This window comes from Oncorhynchus keta, chromosome 35 (assembly GCF_023373465.1).
Source record: "Oncorhynchus keta strain PuntledgeMale-10-30-2019 chromosome 35, Oket_V2, whole genome shotgun sequence".
NCBI lineage: Eukaryota > Metazoa > Chordata > Actinopteri > Salmoniformes > Salmonidae > Oncorhynchus > Oncorhynchus keta.
Genome location: NC_068455.1, coordinates 6,599,578 through 6,621,177, shown reverse-complemented (window position 1 = coordinate 6,621,177; position 21,600 = coordinate 6,599,578). Strand labels below are relative to the sequence as shown.

Sequence of the window (21,600 nt, the reverse complement as noted above, 5' to 3'; positions counted from 1 at the left end):
CGGGGGGAGTCAGGGGACGTGGGGGAGTCAGGGGACGTGGGGGAGACGGGACGTGGGGGAGTCAGGGGACGTGGGGGAGTCAGGGGACGTGGGGGAGTCAGGGGACGTGGGGGAGTCGGGGACGTGGGGGAGTCAGGGGACGTGGGGGAGACAGGGGACGTGGGGAGACAGGGGACGTGGGGGAGTCAGGGGACGGGGGGAGACAGGGGACGTGGGGGAGTCAGGGGACGTGGGGGAGTCAGGGGACGTGGGGGAGTCAGGGGACGTGGGGGAGACAGGGGACGTGGGGGAGACAGGGGACGTGGGGGAGACAGGGGACGTGGGGGAGACAGGGGACGTGGGGGAGTCAGGGGACGTGGGGGAGTCAGGGGACGTGGGGGAGTCAGGGGACGTGGGGGAGACAGGGGACGTGGGGGAGTCAGGGGACGTGGGGGAGACAGGGGACGTGGGGGAGACAGGGGACGTGGGGGAGACAGGATTCCCTCCTTGGTTATTCTCCTGATTGCAGGAAACCGCCAGAGAGAATGTCTGGAAAACCTTGACATTTTGGGTAAAGTTACAAGAATTGTGCAGCCCTTAGGAGGTGGATAACAGGGAAAAGTGATCCTGAGTCAGTCCGTGTCCCATAAAGTAGCCAACATGTCAGTTCTGTGCCTATCGAGTCATTAAATCAGTAGCTTGCTCCAACCCTACTCCCAACTGGCCTTTGGTCTCAGATCTAGGTGTGCTTTCTAGCCAACTCCTATGGTCATTGTCATGCCAACGGAGAACGGGCGTTGGCAAAACACAGACCTGCCAACCTTGAAGTATCACTTAAGCGCAGCACCACAGACCCCATTAATGTCATTTTACATTTTTTTTTAAAAAGCTTTAAAAACAGCCATTTCTTGAAACCTAGTCTTATATTATATCAAATGTAGTTATTGTGTTTGATCCTAAATTAAATTGAGGTGGTCTCAATGACACGTTCACATTTTTTTCTAGGTTCAATTTAGGGGAAATTCTAATTAATAGATGTCTTTATGTGGATAGAGTCGAGTGAAAGTGTAAACTGCCGTTTTCATTTTGTTATGGGGAGAATTCTGAATAATTCAATTACTGGATGCAATGTATTGGGTCTAGTTTACTGTCGGCAATATGGAACATGAAACTGGATTAGAGCTACCTCAACTGGATTAGAGCTACCTCAACTGGATTAGAGCTACCTCAACTGGATTAGAGCTACCTCAACTGGTTTCCAGATCTCTATCCCTGATCTAATCCATCAGGTCTGACTACTAGACTACCATTCATTCAACATGCCTCGTTGTCATTGGTGAACTGATTTACAACAGCATTAGCAGCCTACCGTTGACATCTAGCTATAATCAAGAGGACAGATCGTACAACTGATCCATTAACATTGGCCTAGTAATCGTTAAAAACGTCCTAACATAACTTTCTGTGAAGGCCGGTACCGGGTGGAGGAGCTCTCTCTGCCATGACCGTTTCCTGTCCGCGCAACGAAGCGCACATTTCCCCCCCTTCAACGCTCTCGTGTTACCGAGAGCAAAAACGTGTGCAGTCAAGAAAATGTTCTCGGTTCGTTTAATAAATGCTGTAGCTAACTTACGTTCGTCGTAATGACGCCTTTAACCAAGGTGCTAACTAGAAAATAATAGTGGTTATGTGCTTGACTAAACACACAATTTTGGAAAATGTATTAATTAAGCAAAACAATTCTTTTTTCCCCCCCTCACACATCAGCGGTATCAACGGACGTGGCGGAGACCTGTCATCCAGCCTGAGAAATGGTTCTGTGACTTTACGGTTACCGGCTGTAGCTGAGAGATAGACATTTTTCCTCTTCTGATCAGCTCAGCTCCAACTTCTGACGGGTTGAGTGAAGGTCCACAATTCGCCGATTTAAAAAGCCTTATTTGTGTCATTTTAAAGCCCCCCCCCCCCACCACACACTTTTGACCTAAAGTTGTGTGCATGGTAGGCAGGTCTGAACAGCACAAAACAGATCTGGCACCAGGCTAGTCTGATGACAAAGACAACGCTTCTTCACCTTACCCCAGATCACAACAACATATATATATATATATACACATTTATAAAGCTCTATCATGACATCGTTCAAGGCGTTGAGTTCTATGTCCCTGCAGGATGGTCGTGGATCTCGTGCATCTCTGGAGAATAGGTCAACAGAACGATCATGACCCACAGGTGCAGTAGTGCCTGAAAAAACAAACACACAACAAAAAAAAAAACTGGGCTTTAAAAATATCATTGTGACACATTTATTTTGAAACAGCAAGAGGTTTCTACTGGTTTCATTGATTTTATTCAGTTAAAAAGGGAATCGAGAATTTTAACTTATACACTGCTCAAAAAATAAATAAAGGGAACCCTTAAACAGAATGTAACTCCAAGTCAATCACACGTCTGTGAAATCAAACTGTCCACTTAGGAAGCAACACTGATTGACAATAAATGTCACATGCTGTTGTGCAAATGGAATAGACAACAGGTGGAAATTATAGGCAATTAGCAAGACACCCCCAATAAAGGAGTGGTTCTACAGGTGGGGACCACAGACCACTTCTCAGTTCCTATGCTTCCTGGCTGATGTTTTGGTCACTTTTGAATGCTGGCGGTGCTTTCACTCTAGTGGTAGCATGAGACGGAGTCTACAACCCACACAAGTGGCTCAGGTAGTGCAGCTCATCCAGGATGGCACATCAATGCGAGCTGTGGCAAGAAGGTTTGCTGTGTCTGTCAGCGTAGTGTCCAGAGCATGGAGGCGCTACCAGGAGACAGGCCAGTACATCAGGAGACGTGGAGGAGGCCGTAGGAGGGCAACGACCACTACCTCCGCCTTTGTGCAAGGAGAAGCACTGCCAGAGCCCTGCAAAATTACCTCCAGCAGGCCACAAATGTGCATTTGTCTGCTCTTGTGCTTACAGCCCAACACCGTGCAGGACATTTGGCATTTGCCAGAGAACACCAAGATTGGCAAATTCGCCACTGGCGCCCTGTTCTGCTGCCTGCAACATCCTCCAGCATGACCGGTTTGGCGGTGGGTCAGTCATGGTGTGGGGTGGCATTTCTTTGGGGGGCCGCACAGCCCTCCATGTGCTCGCCAGAGGTAGCCTGACTGCCATTAGGTACCGAGATGAGATCCTCAGACCCCTTGTGAGACCATATGCTGGTGCGGTTGGCCCTGGGTTCCTCCTAATGCAAGACAATGCTAGACATGTGGCTGGAGTGTGTCAGCAGTTCCTGCAAGAGGAAGGCATTGATGCTATGGACTGGCCCGCCCTTTCCCCAGACCTGAATCCAATTGAGCACATCTGGGACATCATGTCTCGCTCCATCCACCAACGCCACGTTGCACCACAGACTGTCCAGGAGTTGGCGGATGCTTTAGTTCAGGTCTGGGAGGAGATCCCTCAGCAGACCATCCGCCATCTCATCAGGAGCATGCCCAGGTGTTGTAGGGAGGTCATACAGGCACGTGGAGGCCACACACACTACTGAGCCTCATTTTGACTTGTTGTAAGGACATTACATCAAAGTTGGATCAGCCTGTAGTGTGGTTTTCCACTTTAATTTTGAATGTGACTCCAAATCCAGACCTCCATGGGTTGATAAATTTGATTTCCATTGATCATTTTTGTGTGATTTTGTTGTCAGCACATTCAACTATGAAAAGAAAAAAATATTTAATAAGAATATTTCATTCATTCTGATCTAGGATGTGTTCCCTATATTTTTTTTGAGCAGTGTATTTTGGTTAGCGTTACATGTATAGTAATTATAGTAGTTGCAATTTAAAAAAAGTTTGCGATACACAAATCGAGCAAAAGACCCTCACCATATACAGTATTACAAAGACCCTCACCATATACAGTATTACAAAGACCCTCACCATATACAGTATTACAAAGACCCTCACCATATACAGTATTACAAAAACCCTCACCATATACAGTATTACAAAGACCCTCACCATATACAGTATTACAAAGACCCTCACCATATACAGTATTACAAAGACCCTCACCATATACAGTATTACCAAGACCCTCACCATATACAGTATTACAAAGACCCTCACCATATACAGTATTACCAAGACCCGAGCCATGGGGAAGCGTCTCAGGAAGATTCCTAACCGGATGCTGGAAGGACAAGACTTTCGGATTATTGTCGAGGTGAGATATAAAATGTGCGACACTCGTGTGGTTGAATGGTAAACATTCGTGCCTATAAAATCTGAATTAAGCATCACAACGTACAGAACGAGAATTAAATTCCACTGCTCTTTAACAAAAACAACAAAACACACAAAAACAGCTCTTTTAACAATAACAAACAATTCTTCAAACTTAACTTGCAGGTATAGTTGTATGGTAACATTCCTGAAACTAAAGTAAGAGCCTTGAAGGTCTTGTGGCTGATTGGCCCATCTATCCCCGTTTCCCGTCTTGTCTGGCCCGCCCACCCCCGTTTCCCATCCTGTCTGGCCCGCCCCCCCCCGTTTCCCATCCTGTCTGGCCCGCCCCCACCCCCGTTTCCCGTCCTGTCTGGCCCGCCCCCCCCCGTTTCCCATCCTGTCTGGCCCGCCCACCCCCGTTTCCCATCCTGTCTGGCCCGCCCACCCCCGTTTCCCATCCTGTCTGGCCCGCCCACCCCCGTTTCCCATCCTGTCTGGCCCGCCCACCCCCGTTTCCCATCCTGTCTGGCCCGCCCACCCCCGTTTCCCATCCTGTCTGGCCCGCCCACCCCCGTTTCCCATCCTGTCTGGCCCGCCCACCCCGTTTCCCATCCTGTCTGGCCCGCCCACCCCGTTTCCCATCCTTGGCCCGCCCACCCCGTTTCCCATCCTGTCTGGCCCGCCCACCCCGTTTCCCATCCTGTCTGGCCCGCCCACCCCCGTTTCCCATCCTGTCTGGCCCGCCCACCCCCGTTTCCATCCTGTCTGGCCCGCCCACCCCGTTTTCCTGTCTGGCCCGCCCACCCCGGTCTGGCCCGCCCACCCCCGTTTCCTGTCCGGTCTGGCCCGCCCACCCCGTTTCTGTCCGGTCTGGCCCGCCTGTCCGGTCTGGCCCACCCCCGTTTCCTGTCCGGTCTGGCCCGCCCACCCCGTTTCCTGTCCGGTCTGGCCCGCCCACCCCCGTTTCCTGTCCGGTCTGGCCCGCCCACCCCCGTTTCCTGTCCGGTCTGGCCCGCCCACCCCCGTTTCCTGTCCGGTCTGAATAAAAGCATAATATAAAATTATATATATTTTTAAAATCACACTCCTTTTAAAACCACAAAAAAATAGTATGTTATGATAAGACCAACCCTCTGGTATAATAGCTCACCTGAACCGGTCGATGGTGCTGGCTGCCTTGCGTACCTGTCCATACACTCCTGGACTGTCGTGGTCGTTGAACAGGACTGGTGCATTCCTCTGTCGTGTTCCTGTGTGAAGTTAACGTAAAAGTCCTTTTTAGTCCTGCCATCCAAGAGGTTATGCTGAAAACATAAACAAATCTCACATCTTTTACTAGTAACATCTCAGCTTCCACAAAATCTGCTCAAATCTCATATTTTTTTTAATATTTTAATTACTCTGTGCCCTGCAAATACATTCTCTAGAACTGGATTTAAAAAAAAGACCAGCCACGAACAATAAAATTAGTGGAATTGTGAGATTAAAAAGTCACACTACCACTGGAGCAAATTAGTGCTCTATTTAGAAACGAGGGAGAAGACTTCTCTATTTTAGAAACGAGGGAGAAGACTTCTCTATTTTAGAAACGAGGGAGAAGACTTCTCTATTTTAGAAACGAGGGAGAAGACTTCTCTATTTTAGAAACGAGGGAGAAGACTTCTCTATTTAGAAACGAGGGAGAAGACTTCTCTATTTAGAAACGAGGGAGAAGACTTCTCTATTTAGAAACGAGGGAGAAGACTTCTCTATTTAGAAACGAGGGAGAAGACTTCTCTATTTTAGAAACGAGGGAGAAGACTTCTCTATTTAGAAACGAGGGAGAAGACTTCTCTATTTAGAAACGAGGGAGAAGACTTCTCTATTTAGAAACGAGGGAGAAGACTTCTCTATTTAGAAACGAGGGAGAAGACTTCTCTATTTAGAAACGAGGGAGAAGACTTCTCTATTTAGAAACGAGGGAGAAGACTTCTCTATTTTAGAAACGAGGGAGAAGACTTCTCTATTTTAGAAACGAGGGAGAAGACTTCTCTATTTTAGAAACGAGGGAGAAGACTTCTCTATTTTAGAAACGAGGGAGAAGACTTCTCTATTTTAGAAACGAGGGAGAAGACTTCTCTATTTAGAAGACTTCTATTTAGAAACAAGGGAGAAGACTTCTCTATTTAGAAACGAGGGAGAAGACTTCTCTATTTTAGAAACTTCTCGAGGGAGAAGACTTCTCTCCCCCTAATTTAGAAACGTCCCCCTAAGGGAGAAGACTTCTCTATTTTAGAAACGTCCCCCCTAATCTTGGGAGAAGACTTTTCTATTTTAGAAACGTCCCCCCTAAGGGAGATCTAATCTTGTTCCCCCTAATCTTGCCGTCCCCCCCTAATCTTGCAGTCCGTCCCCCTAATCTTGCCGTCTTGCAGTCCGTCCCCCTAATCTTGCCCCCCTAATCTTGCCGTCCCCCTAATCTTGCCGTCCCCCCTAATCTTGCCGTCCCCCTAATCTTGCCGTCCCCCTAATCTTGCCGTCCCCCTAATCTTGCCGTCCCCCTAATCTTGCCGTCCCCCCCTAATCTTTCCCCCTAATCTTGCCGTCCCCCCCTTGCCGTCCCCCCCCTAATCTTGCCGTTCCCCCTAATCTTTGCCCCCCTAATCTTGCTGTCCCCCCGAGAAGTGTCAATATAAAAAAAGCGATATGGTAAATCTATGAATCCTTCCGATGTTCAACTGGATTCTGGTCATTTTGATTCTGCTTTCTTGTTGTACGGTTGTATTTTCCCCTTGTTGTATAGCTGCATTTCTCTTGTTGTGTCGCTGTAAGACCTGTGATACACTATGCTACAGTTAACTTAAAGGCCTGTGATACACTATGCTACAGTTAACTTAAAGACAAAAACTACTTTAGGGGTAATTAAACATCGTAAGAGAGTAGAGAACTGAAAGTGAATCAGTTTTGTTTAGTTCTGCTGGTTGTCATGTTTAAATGTAATCTTGTTTGTTCAATCTCTGAAAAAACGCTGTGAAGACTCAAATTGATATTGAAGTTGGTATTCTGAGCAGTGAGCAAACAAACACAGCAATTATTATTATTATTATTATTATTATTTTAATCTACAGATTTCTTTAATGAAATATTTCTCAGTTATGATTTTATGCAGAGGTCTCAAAAGCTTCTGCAGAAAATAAACTAGATGTTGTCGTTTGTCAAATTAAGTATTAAATATCATAGCCATGTTTAGTCAATTCCACATGGAATAACACTATGTGCTTTCATATAGGATCTAGCTGTGAGGGGAGCTGTGATTTGTTCCCCAGAACCAGCCTTTCCTCCCCACTTCCTGTTTTTGTGAAAAGTGAGCCTGATTTTGGACCAACCGCTGACTAACAGGCTTTTTCCAGACAGGAGTGTGAAGAAGCCTGGTCACATGTTGTCAACACATAAGTATTACTCCCGGGCCTAAGACAAATTTTCACATCAAAACTGAAGCAACAGAAGTGGGTTTGAAAAGTCACCCGGCTGAAAACTTCGAGGAATTTTTAAATATAGACTGAGAATCAAAAGGGATTACACAGGCATCTGAACATCGAAATGAAACAGGCTGATGTCTTGTTGTTAAGTGAGTTTGAGGAAGAGAGAAGGATCTGAATTTGTCTCTAAAGTACAAATGCACCACGATGTCAGATGAAAGGACATCCTAAAGGCACAGATCTGAACAAAACAGGTTCCTACCAAAACACATTGGAAATGTGAACAAATCAAGTTCCTACCAAAACACAAGGTTAGAAAATCCAAAAGAGATGAAAAGCAAGAGAAAAGCACGACCACTGCACTGAATGTGAGGAGCACGTTTTCACACTCTGCAGATCTTATAAAGCACCAGCATGGATCCACACAGGAGAAAGATCCTTCCCCTTGTACAGCGTGTGTAAAAACATTTAAAAAAAGAGTTTGTCGTACACACACAATCTCTCTCAGTAGGCACAAGTTAATCCACACAGGAGGAAAACCCCCACTGTTGCCAACAATGTGGTACATCTTTTGTCGAAAAGATGAGCTTGATAATAAACACATGATGATCCACACGGGGTTAAAGACCATACACCTGTGATGAATGTGGGAAGAGTTTTCACCAGGCATGGCACACATGAGAACGTCCTTATCACTCTGCATTGAGTGTGGGAAGAGTTTTCACCAGGCATGGCACACATGAGAACGTCCTTATCACTCTGCATTGAATGTGGGAAGACATTTGCCGAACACCAGTGATCTTACAAGCCACCAGGTGATCCACACATAGAAGAAATAGCCTCTTCTACAGAGTGTAGAAAGAGTTTTCTTCATGCTCAGTAAGTGCAAGGAAGTTCCCACAGGAGAGACCCTACCTCTGCTCTCAGTGTGGGAACTGCTTTACATATACCAACAAATTTGAGTGGTCATCTGAAGACAATATATATATATTTTTTCATCTAAAAATTTAAAAAAAATAAAGTAAAGAGCTTGAGCTGTGTGCTTCATCAAATACGAAAAAAAATTAAAATGCTTCCCAAATCAATGTATTTATTTACTTGCAACGACGATCTATCAAATAAATCTGAGCGTCAAGAAATGTACCTGTTTAACCAACTGGTCCAGGGGTTGGAACACATCTTGGCTCGAGGGCAACACCCGCATTTCAAAACTCAGAGGGCAGCACAGATTCATTTTCAGACCAATTTGTTCGTCAAAAACAGTTTGCAGGCCAGCAAAAGAGCAGTTATTTAAAAATATATATTAATATTATATTAAAAGTCCATTATAATTTCTACATACTTTATCTAGTTTTAGACAATCAAGAGTAGCCTGGAGTTAGTTTTTTCCCCCAAAATAATAATTCCCCACCCTGAACTAGCCCTTAGCCTGGACCCAGACCAATACCTAAAGTAGATGGGCAAACACCTTATTATATTATTATTAACATATCTGGGACAACCAGGCTACCTAATCACATCCGTCCACATGACAACCAGGCTACCTAATCATATCCGCCCACATGACAACCAGGCAACCTAATCACATCCGCCCACATGACAACCAGGCTACCTAATCACATCCGCCCACATGACAACCAGGCTACCTAATCACATCCGTCCACATGACAACCAGGCTCAACCTAATCATATCCAGGCTACCTAATCATCCGTCCACATGACAACCAGGCTACCTAATCATATCCGTCCACATGACAACCAGGCTACCTAATCATATCCGTCCACATGACAACCAGGCTACCTAATCATATCCGCCCACATGACAACCAGGCTACCTAATCATATCCGCCCACATGACAACCAGGCTACCTAATCATATCCGTCCACATGACATACCAGGCTACCTAATCATATCCGTCCACATGACAACCAGGCTACCTAATCCTCCACATGACAACCAGGCTAACCCACATCCGCCCACATGACAACCAGGCTAACCTAATCATATCCGTCCACATGACAACCAGGCTACCTAATCATATCCGTCCACATGACAACCAGGCTACCTAATCATATCCGTCCACATGACAACCAGGCTACCTAATCATATCCGTCCACATGACAACCAGGCTACCTAATCACATCCGTCCACATGACAACCAGGCTACCTAATCACATCCGTCCACATGACAACCAGTCTCACCTAATCACATCCGTCCACATGACAACCAGGCTACCTAATCATATCCGTCCACATGACAACCAGGCTACCTAATCACATCCGTCCACATGACAACCAGGCTACCTAATCATATCCGTCCACATGACAACCAGGCTACCTAATCATATCCGTCCACATGACAACCAGGCTACCTAATCATATCCGTCCACATGACAACCAGGCTACCTAATCACATCCGTCCACATGACAACCAGGCTACCTAATCACATCCGTCCACATGACAACCAGGCAACCTAATCATATCCGTCCACATGACAACCAGGCTACCTAATCATATCCGTCCACATGACAACCAGGCTACCTAATCATATCCGTCCACATGACAACCAGGCTACCTAATCATATCCGTCCACATGACAACCAGGCTACCTAATCATATCCGTCCACATGACAACCAGGCTACCTAATCATATCCGTCCACATGACAACCAGGCTACCTAATCATATCCGTCCCCATGACAACCAGGCTACCTAATCATATCCGTCCACATGACAACCAGGCTACCTAATCATATCCGCCCACATGACAACCAGGCTACCTAATCATATCCGTCCGTGACAATCAGGTAACCATGACAACCAGGCTACCTAATCATATCCGTCCACATGACAACCAGGCTACCTAATCATATCCGTCCGTGACAATCAGGTAACCATGACAACCAGGCAACCTAATCATATCCGTCCACATGACATAAGTCTCACCTGAGCTGGTTAAAAATAGTGTACTAAATGTATATAGGGTGCCATTTTAAAACAACAAAACAGCCCCAGCCTCACCTGGGCTCTCCATGCTGCTCATGTTAATGGCCGGCCCCCCGGTCTGCCCTCCTCCCCCCTGGACGCTCTTCAGCTGGGTCTCCAGCCTCTCTAGCTGGAAGACCAGTGAGCTCTTCTCTGTTCCCAGGGACTCCAACATGGTCTGTTTCTGGATCAGAGTCTCCGTCAGCTGGTGTAACCTGCTCTCTAGCTCCACCTGGCTACTGCTGCTCAGAGCCTTATTGGTCAGCTAGGGGGGGGGGGGAAATGTTACATGGTCACTTACAGCTAAGCAGATGTTATATGTCGTGCTGTGAAATGCTTATAGTCCTAAAATTATTATCCTAAAAAAAATGTGCCCTTTTTTTGACATTCTACTGCATTGTTAGGAGCTAGGACTATAAGCATTTCACTGCACGAGATATATATATTTTTTAATTATTTTTTTTATTATGTGAACTTTGACATACACTTCCATTCAAAAGTTTGGGGTCATTTAGAAACGTCATTGTTTTTTTTAAAGAAAAGCATTTTTTTTTTTTTGTCCATTAAAATAACATCAAATTGGTCAGAAATACTGTGTGGTCATTGTTAATGTTGTACATGACTATTGTAGCTGGAAACGGATAGATTGGGAGGCCCCGGTGCACAACTGAGCAACGGATAGAAGAGGAGTGGGAGGCCCCGGTGCACAACTGAGCAACAGGACAAGTATTTTAGAGTGTCTAGTTTGAGAAACAGACGCCTCACAAGTCCTCAACTGGCAGCTTCGTTAAATAGTACCGGCAAAACACCAGTCTCAACGTCAACAGCGAAGAGGAGACTCCGGGATACTGGCCTTCTAGGCAGAGTTCCTCTGTCCAGTCTCAACGTCAACAGTGAAGAGGAGACTCCGGGATACTGGCCTTCTAGGCAGAGTTCCTCTGTCCAGTCTCAACGTCAACAGTGAAGAGGAGACTCCGGGATACTGGCCTTCTAGGCAGAGTTCCTCTGTCCAGTCTCAACGTCAACAGTGAAGAGGAGACTCCGGGATGCTGGCCTTCTAGGCAGAGTTCCTCTGTCCAGTCTCAACGTCAACAGTGAAGAGGAGACTCCGGGATGCTGGCCTTCTAGGCAGAGTTCCTCTGTCCAGTCTCAACGTTAACAGTGAAGAGGAGACTCCGGGATGCTGGCCTTCTAGGCAGAGTTCCTCTGTCCAGTCTCAACGTCAACAGTGAAGAGGAGACTCCAGGATGCTGGCCTTCTAGGCAGAGTTCCTCTGTCCAGTCTCAACGTCAACAGTGAAGAGGAGACTCCTGGATACTGGCCTTCTAGGCAGAGTTCCTATGTCCAGTCTCAACGTCAACAGTAAAGAGGAGACTCCGGGATGCTGGCCTTCTAGGCAGAGTTCCTCTGTCCAGTCTCAACGTCAACAGTGAAGAGGCGACTCCGGGATACTGGCCTTCTAGGCAGAGTTCCATCTTAATCTTTTCTTTTTATTGGCCAGTCTGAGACATGTCTTTTTCTTTGCCTAGAAGGCCAGCATCCTGGAGTCTCCTCTTCACTGTTGACGTTGAGACTGGTGCTTTGCAGGTACAATTTAATGAAGCAGCCAGTTGAGGACTTGTAAACAGTAGTTGGAAAAATGACTTGTGTCGTTGCACAAAGTAGATGTCCTAACAGACTTGCCAAAACTACAGTTCGTTAACAAGAAATTTGTGGAGCGATTGAAAAATGAATGTTAACGACTCCGACCTAAGTGTATGTAAACTTCAGACTTCAACTGTCAATATACCTGGTTTCTGAGTTTCTGGATCTCATCTTCCCGATCCTTGATGCGACTCTGCAGTGTGGTCTTGGCACGGTGGTTTTCCTCCTCGACATACTGCAGCTCCTACATCACACACACAGAACATTTCCCCTTAGCCCAGATATAGAGAAAGAAACAGGCAGGAACTACCTGGACATGTGGTCGAATAAGAAACGCACGTTTTACATTGCAAAACGTTTCATAATGTGTTTTTTTTTTTTTTCCCGTTGCACACCTTAAATGAATAGGATCCAAGGTCCAAGTTTTACTAGTAGGATTTGCTTTGGATATGCTTGGGTACACATCGTCCAATGAAATGCTTACTTGCAGGTTCCTTCGACTATGCAACAATAAGAAAAAATAAGAATACTAAAAAATAGAATACACATTTTAGCATCAGTATAACACAGGAAGACACTATTTATAATATATACAGGTGTATTGGGGGAAGGGGGGGGCAGTGTATAAACTGAGCAGTATAATAAGAGTTGGGTAGCAACAGTTGTGATGTGTGTAGCATGAACATACCCCACATGACGAAAAGTATGTGGACACCTGCTCGTCAAACATCTCATGCCAAAATCTTCGGCATTAATATGGAGTCGGTCCCCCCTTTTGCTGATATAACAGCCTCCACTCTTCTGGGAAGGCGTTCCACTAGATGTTGGAACATTTCTGCGGGGAATTGCTTCCATTCAGCCACAAGAGCATTAGTGGGGTCGGGTACTGATGTTGGGCAATTAGGGCTGGCTCGCAGTCGGCGTTCCAATTCAGCCCAAAGGTGTTCGATGGAGTCAAGGTCAGGGCTCTGTGCAGGCTAGTCAAGTTCTTCCACACCGATCTCAACAAACCATTTTTGAATGGGACCTTGCTTTGTGCAATGTCATGCTGAAACAGGAAAGGGCTGTTGCCGCAAAGCTGGAAGCACAAAATCGTCTAGAATGTCATTGTATGCTGTAGCATTAAGGTTGCCCTTCATAGGAACTAAGGGGCCTATCCCGAACCGTGAAAAGCAGCCCCAGACCATTATTCCTCCTCCACCAAACTTTAAAGTTGGCACTATCTATTTCGGGCATGTAGCGTTCTCCTGGCATCCACCTAACCCAGATTCGTCAGTCAAACTGCCAGAAGTTGAAGCGTGATTCGTCACTCCAGAAAATGTGTTTCCACTGCTCCGGAGTCCAATAGCGGTGAGCTTTACACCACTGTCAATGAGATTGCTGGGCTCGATTTTATACACCTGTCAGCATGGGGGTGTGGCTGAAAAAGGGGTGTGTCCACATACTGTGTGTATGTCTTCACCACCCGCTGGAGGACCACGGTCCCAGTGATGTACTGAGCCAGCTTCACCACCCGCTGGAAGACCTTGCGGTCGTGTATGGAGTAATTCCCTTACCAGGCTGTGATGCAACTGGTCAGGACGCACTCGATGGTGCAGCGGTAGTATTTGGTGAGGATCTGGAGTGGCATGTCACATTTATTCAGCCGCCTTAGGTAGTAGAGACGCTGTTGCGCCCTCTTGACAAGAGTGGTGGAGTTGTTGGTCGATGTCAAGTCCTTTGGTGATGTGGACACAGAGGAACTTAAAACTCGTGATCCCATTGATGTGAATCGGGGCATGTTTCCTCTGCTTGCTGAAGTCAACAATCAACTCCTTTGTTTTGCTGACACTGATGGAGATGTTGTTGTCATGACACCACAATGCCAGTTCACTGACCTCTTCCCTAAAGGCTGTCTCATTGTTGTTGGTTATCAGGCCTACAACCGTGGTGTCGTCAGCAGACTTGATGATGGAGTAGGTGTCGTGCAAAGTCACACAGTCGGGTGGGTGAACAGGGAGTACAGCAGAGGACTGAGGACACACCCCTGGGGGACCCCTGTGTTAAGAGTCAGTGTGGAGGAGGTGTTGTTGACAAACCTCACAGCCTGTGGTCTGCCCGTCAGGAAGAGGGTGGTGTCCAGACCCTGGGCTCAGTGTTGAGCTTGGATGGAACAATAGTGTTGAATGCTGAACTGTAGTCAATGAACAGCATTCTTTGAAAAAAAATTGGGAAAAAAAGTTTACCCTTTTTTTTCTCCCCAATTTCGTGATATCCAATTGATAGTTACAGTCTTGTCTCATCGCTGCAACTCCCGTACGGACTCGGGAGAGGCAAAAGTCGAGAGGCGTGCGTCCTCCGAAACACTACCCAACCAAGCCTCATTGCTTCTTGACACAACGCCCACTTAACCCAGAAGCCAGGCACACCAATGTGTCGGAGGAAACACATGGATAACCCAAATGATGACCAGCAACAATAAAGACTGCATCTGGGTGAGAGGATTCTAGCTGGCTTATGATCTTGTACAGTTCGCTGAAGTGTTTGTTGGTCGTAGAAAATTATTACATGAACATTCTAAGCAAACAAAGTAACGACGCAAAAAAAAAAAAACGAAGTCGAGCAGGAACCGGCAACCTCCTTAACGCCGCCATCTTACTTAATTCACAAGTGATTCCTTCTTATTCTTCCTTCTCTGTCCTCTGTTAGCAGAGTGGCACGCACTTCCCACGGAGTTGCAATATTTTACAGCTTATTCGAAGGCTATTTTTGCTCTTAGAAATGTACTCAATATCCACTGAAGTAGCTAGCAAGTTTACTAAACTGCTACATTAGTTGCCTTGGTAACCAAACCAAAAAGACTTCCTAGCTTTGCTAACGAAAAGCATCAGTCCTAGCTCGCTTGCTATTATGAAATTCTATTTTTCAACAACGCCAAATAATGTTTTGGAAAAAAAAAAACAGACTTTTGCTTTCAAAAGCAGCTCAAACATAAAACAACACAACAATGACCTTCAGAGCCATTGAATTATAGTGTACATTACAGAGAAATAACGCGTGCTCTAGAACGCCCTTCAAGCCAATCACAAAGGACTATTCAACAACGCCTGTGGTATAATAAGATATATTCTGCTACCTGTTTGTAGCGCTCCACCTCGGCCTCCACTTCCTGCTTGGCTCTGGTCTGTCGGGCCTGTTGCTCCTGGTTCTCCAGCTGCTGCTCTCTCCACGTCTCTGCCTCAGTCAGGGCCGCTACCTCCAAGTCCTGGGAGAAGAAAGGTCACAACATCTCACTCTTACAGCCAGGTCATCCAGCTACCAAGGTTGTCTTGAAGTAAGCATGTCCTGTGTGGCTCAGTTGGTGCTAGCAACGGCAAGGTGAGGAGTTCAAGTCCCGCAAGGATAGTGCAGGAATCACATCAACATACTACAGAATTGTATGCACTCACATTGTACTGTAAGTTGCTTTGTATGTGTGCTAAGGGGTGTCGGTCCGAGAGAGGGTCGGCCCGAGAGAGGGTTATACATCACTGAAACCATCTCCAGTCCCTTCTCACCTGTATCTCAGCACGGAGCGTCTGCATCTGTCCCTGTAGTTTCTGTATCTCGTCTCTCTGCAGCTCCTTCTCATGTCTAAGCTCCTCCAGCTCCAAAACTCCGGCTCCTCCTCCTTCCAGACCATCCAAGCCTGACCCCTCCTTCAGGCTGCTGATCAGCTTCTCTTTGGACTGGAGAGGACGCACACACACACCACACACACACAAACAAAAGCATTAGAAAGGAAATAGTGAGTTGTGTCCTAAAGCTCCCATATGTGACAGATTATTATTATTATTATTATTATTGTTTTTAAAGATCTCTATCTCTTACCTGTAGTATGCGGGAGGCTTTGCTTTTATAGTCCTGTAACTCCTGCTTGGTAGTCTCGGCTGCGTTCCGGGCACTCCTCATCTGCTGTTGGAGGTGCTTGTCATCCGACGCCCGTCTCTCTGCGCCCGCCACCGCCTCCGCTAGCGTCTGCCTCTCCGCCTCCACCTTGGATAACCGCACCGCAAACTCACTCTGTGGGAACCGAGGAGACGACACGTTATATAGTCTATGATTGACTTTACAGTGCATTACGGGAAAGTATTCAGACCCCCTTAACTTGTTACACATTTCGTTACAGCCTTATTCTAAAATGTATTAAATAAATCTAAATCAAAGCAAACACACAATACCCCATAGTGACATCACAATACCCCATAGTGACATCACAATACAACATAGTGACATCACAATACCCCATAGTGACATCACAATACCCCATAATGACAAAGCAAAACATGTTTATTTTTTTGCATATTTATTCCAAATTTTAAAAAAACTGAAATACATTATTTACATAAGTAATCAGACACTTTGTTATGAGACTCGAAATTGCTCTCGGGTGCATCCTGTTTCCATTGACCATCTCGAAGATGTTTCTAGAACTTGATTGGACATGATTTGGAAAGGCACACACCTGTCTATATAAAGGATCCCACAGTTGACAGTGCATGTCAGAGCCAAAACCAAGCCATGAGGTGGAAGGAATTGTCCATAGAGCTCCGAGACAGGATGATGTCGAGGCAGGGCCTCCCGAGTGGCGCAGTGGTCTAAAGCACTGCATCGCAGTTGCTAGCTGTTCCATTAGAGATCTTGGTTAGAGTCTGTCGCAGCCGGGAGACCTATGGGGTGGCGCACAATTGGCCCAGCGTCGTCCTGCTTTAGGGGAGGGTTTGGCCGGCATGGATGTCCCTGTCCCATCGCACTCTAGTGACTCCTGTGGCGGGCCGGGAGCAGTGCACGCTGACACGGTCGCCAGGTGTAACGATGTTTCCTCCGACACGTTGGTGCGGCTGGCTTCCGGGTTAAGCGGGCGTTGGGTCATGAAGCAGTGCGGCTTGGTTGGGTCGTGCTCCAGAGTTCCTCTGTGGAGATGGGAGAACATTCCAGAAGGACAACCATCTCTGCAGCACTCCACCAATCAGGCCTTTATGGTAGAGTGGCCAGACGGTCGCCACTCCTCAGTAAATGGCACATGACAGCCCACTTGGATGAAACCAAGATTTAACTATTTGGCCTGAATATCAAGTGTCACGTATGGAGGAAACAACCCAGCATCCCTACGGTGAAGCATGGTGGTGGCAGCATCATGTCTGGAGGAAACCTGGCACCATCCCTACGGTGAAGCATGGTGGTGGCAGCATCATGCTGTGGGGATGTTTTTAGAGGCAGGGACTGGGAGACTAGTCAGGTTCGAGGGAAAGATGAATGGAGCAAAGTACAGAGAGATTGTTGATGAAAACCTGCTCCCGAGCACTCAGGACCTCAGACTGGGGCGAAGGTTCACCTTCCAACAGGGCAACGACCCTAAGCACACAACCAAGACTTCGGGACACGTCTCCGAATGTCCTAGAGTCGCCCAGCCAGAGACCGGACCTGAACCCGATTGAACATCTCTGGAGAGTCCTGAAAATAGCTGTGCAGCAACACTCCCCATCCAACCTGACAGAGCTTGAGAGAATCTGCAGAGAAGAATGGGAGAAACTCCCCAAATACAGGTGTACCAAACCTGTATTTCTTTAGAGTTTATTTAACTTTTACTTAACTAGACAAGTCAGTTAAAAGAACAAATTCTTATTTACAATGACGGCTTTATGGGGAACAGTGGGTTAAACTGCCTTGTTCAGGGGCAGAACGACTGGTCAGTTCAGGTATTCAATCTAGCAACCTTTCGGTTACTGGCTCTAACCACTAGGCTACCTGCCGCCACGGGTACGTAGCGTCATACCCAAGAAGACTTGAGGCTATAATCTCTGCCAAAGGTGCTTCTTCAAAGTACAAAGTAAAGGGTCTGAATACTTATGTAAATGTGATAGTATGGGGTATTGTGTGTAGATTGATTAGGAATAAGGCTGTAACGTAACAAAATGTTGAAAAAGTCTAGGGGTCTGTACTTTCTGAATGTACATCAAGAACGTGCCCTGTTTCCACTAGTTCCACCATCCTTCATTTTGCTTATATATATATATCAATGTGTACTTGAGAGTTGGGACCGTGTGTGTGTGTATATATATTTTTCTACCTGCATCTGTCTATAGCCATCCTGTTCCCTGCGTAGAGCCATGTCTGCCTCCCTCAGTCTCTCCTGCATGGTCGTCATGGCCTGGGACTGCATACTGCTTCCTTCTGTGTGGTCCTGGAGGATCCTGGACATGATGGGGGTACAAAGTTAGTCGTTGTCTCCCTAGTACTATACAAAACCAACTTCATTGTGATGCTAACGGCTTCGTTTCCTCCACCGGTTCCCTTGGTTACCGGGCTCGGACCAGTGGTCCTCCATAAAGACACGTGACCGGACCTCCTTGACAACGTACCAACCAGTTGTCCTACAGAAAAGGATCCGATTCAATAACTTCATTGGCGACACTTCAAGCTGTGGAGTGGAGCTTACGGCACGTTCTTACCTCCGTTACACATAGACTAGCTATTCAGAGAGCACCTCACACAGAGCCTCCGGAGCAACACCATGTTTACCCATGTGAGCACTGTTACATATGGATTATTCTCAGACTTTTTTAATATATTTTTTACTAATATGTAAATGTTGAAGCAGTAGGATAGCCTCATTGACTGGATCTATTCATTCACAAAGATTTGGTTAATTAAATTTACCTGGACTTCTGACAAATGTAGTTATAATGAATGAAGCAAACAGATTTAGTTCTTCCAAGCCTATTCCATCTAACAAAGAATGTAAACATACCGGGACCTCTCAGTCTGTGCCTCCTCCAGAGCAGAGCTCCGTGACTTCAGTAACTGATCTGCCTCATCTAGCCTGACCTTCAGCACGGCCAACTGCCCGTCCTTAGCACCGAGGGCCTCTGTGAGGTCATCAACCTGCGACCGCAGCTCCCTGACCGTGCGGTCTGTGCGAGACTGGTCCGAATTCCACTTCTCTGTGCGTAACCGTGCCTGGTTCAATTCTGTAGGAAAGAGATTATGACCATAGTTACGCCCACGACAGACATAAACCAAACCACATTATTTAGGTGTCTGCTACACATACATGAGCAAAACCTGGTCCCAGATCTGTCAGTGCTGTGTTGGCAAGACAACATCCATCGGCATGACAACGACCATAGGAGTTGGCAAGACAGCATAAACAGATTTGGGACCGGACATGAGTCTTCTTCCTCAGTCTTCTCTCTCTCAGCTCTCTCACCCTCCTGAGTGTCTTTGGCTCTCTGGATGATGGATGCCAGTTCCTGGTTGAGGGAGGTGACCTCTGACCTCAGTAGCTGGTTCTCCAAACGCAGACTGGACATCATCTGACTCTGCTGCTCTATAGGGGGCGGGGCCAGGGCTGGGGGAGGGGCCTCGTATGTGGCCGGAGACTCTGATAGGTAGGTGATAGACTGGGGAACAGCCAACCCAGAGTCAGAACCATCAGGTGTGTCTGGAAAAAAGAGAAAGCGAGAATACATATAAAGGAGGGAACGTTGAGCTGATGATTTAAATTAGCAATTGTAACTAGAACACTGTGTTGATTATTTCATGAATTTATATGATGTCGACCAAACATTGAGATAAAATAACAAAAAGAAATACGCGTAAGTGCCTTGACATTAACATTACCAGTTTAAGTGTCAGTACCTTGACTTTCTTTGGCAGAGCCATCCTCCGAACCCCCTGTTTTGGCACTGTGAGTACTGGTGGACAGAGAGCTGTAGCTGGAGGTTCGCGACATGCCCCGTAGGGAGGGGGGCGTGGAGGGGGCTGAGGGGACCATGATGGGGGCAGCAGCCGAGACAGGAGGTGCTGGCTGTGGGGAGCCTGATCCTTCAGGAGATACTCTGAGAGGATCTCTTGGTCTGACCTCCCGCCTCTCGTTGGCCGCCGGAGGGTCTGAGCTGTTAAGGAAGTCAAACAACAGGTCATCATCTACATCTTGCTCACTCTGACTCTTCTTACTGGGCCTCACAAAGCTGGAGGAGGGTTTGATGGAGCTGGAGGAGGAGGCAGTGCTGGAAGACCCCAGGGGAAGGGTGCTGGTAGTGGAGACTGTGGCTGAGCTAGTCAACAGGGAACCTTTGGATTTTTTGATGTTGCCAGCAGCTGCAGTAATGAAACCAGATCCTGGTGCGTTGTGGGAGGTGGAGTTCCCATAGGGGTGTTGCTGTGTCTCTGATGTGTTGGTGCTGTAGCCGGTGCTACTGTACTGAGAGGTTTCGGTGGAGTCAGGAGCATCGTAGGCTGAGGAGAAGGAGGAGGTGCGGCCTTGGGGTTTGGTCAGGCTGGCAGCTCCTGCATCCACTTTATTCAGGAAGTCTTCAGCTTTCCCTGCCAGGTCAGCCAACCAAGACATTCTGCATCCTAGAAACACAAATTAATCAGTTTGTCAGATTCAGAAATTAAATAACAATAGCTTTTGTGACAAAATCTCATGTGTATGTCAAAAGACATTCCCCTAAAACCAAAAGATAAAGCAACATGTTATGATGACATTGCTTCTACCGTCCAACAGATAGCAAGATTGTTGATGTTATGGCTAACATCTTTGAAGGCTAGCTAGAAATCCGGGTGATCACTAAGTTAACCCTCGAAATAGTATAAAATGGTCTGTGTGGGTAGGTTTAACAACATACTGAGATATCAACTTTCAGCTTTCGGCATAAATCAGGGGTGGATTACACAGGGTCCGACAACCAAACTATCTTAACACATTAGCATCCATTATCGCTAACTAGCTAGTCGACTTACCGTATAACAACAGCGACGTCCAAAACTAAAAAATAAATAAATATCCCAGACAATTTATAGACCGGGATGAATAATCAACAGATAGACTATAGTGTCACATTTACACATTATCTGGTAAATCTTTGTTAGGTAAATATGAGCGTTTGGATCAGTCTCATACGTGGACCAGGAACTAACGCAAGGACCCCCAAAAACAGAACGCCTCTCGAGATGCCTGATTAAAATACAAGCCAGCTGTCAGGATTTTGACACAGATAGAACAGTAAACCAGATGTTTCACCGAATGTATAAATCTGAAGTATCCGGTTGACATTTCCACTCAACACCAAGGTGATGAGAGGAATCCAAGTAGGAGGGAGATGGAATTTGGCCGATATTCAGAAAAATTTCTCATCATGAAACATTTTATCTCAATACCGTTTTGTGTTCCCAAAACTAAAATATGTTACGAATAGAGAGGGCTAAGTTGGTAGACTTGACCATTTTCCAAAGTTTAAAATGTGTTTGTTGTTTAGATGGAGTACAAGGGCGAATTGAGTTAT

The 21,600-nt window shown here is 46.5% G+C and overlaps 1 protein-coding gene and 1 long non-coding RNA gene across 3 annotated transcripts; both read right to left on the bottom strand.

Annotated features, from left to right (window-relative positions):
- Window positions 1-679: 679 nt before the first annotated feature.
- Window positions 680-21,584, bottom strand: golga5 (golgin A5). The gene is made up of 13 exons (XM_052496211.1): window positions 21,059-21,584; window positions 19,952-20,671; window positions 19,521-19,754; window positions 19,062-19,281; window positions 18,381-18,504; window positions 16,142-16,333; window positions 15,829-15,999; window positions 15,408-15,536; window positions 12,438-12,536; window positions 10,685-10,913; window positions 5,355-5,454; window positions 4,106-4,169; window positions 680-2,223 (listed from the first exon to the last, which is right to left on the bottom strand). Exons 2-13 carry the CDS (start codon window positions 20,661-20,663, stop codon window positions 2,137-2,139), a joined length of 2,361 nt encoding a protein of 786 aa, XP_052352171.1. The 5' UTR covers window positions 20,664-20,671; window positions 21,059-21,584; the 3' UTR covers window positions 680-2,136.
- LOC127915779 (uncharacterized) lies at window positions 6,867-10,449 on the bottom strand. Of its 2 annotated transcripts, XR_008092132.1 has the most exons (5): window positions 10,376-10,449; window positions 10,138-10,341; window positions 9,661-10,069; window positions 9,396-9,463; window positions 6,867-9,308 (listed from the first exon to the last, which is right to left on the bottom strand). It is a non-coding gene; the product is annotated as an uncharacterized LOC127915779 (long non-coding RNA). The 2 variants fall into 2 exon arrangements; XR_008092131.1 differs by lacking the exon at window positions 10,376-10,449 and having other exon boundaries at window positions 10,138-10,364.
- Window positions 21,585-21,600: the final 16 nt, after the last annotated feature.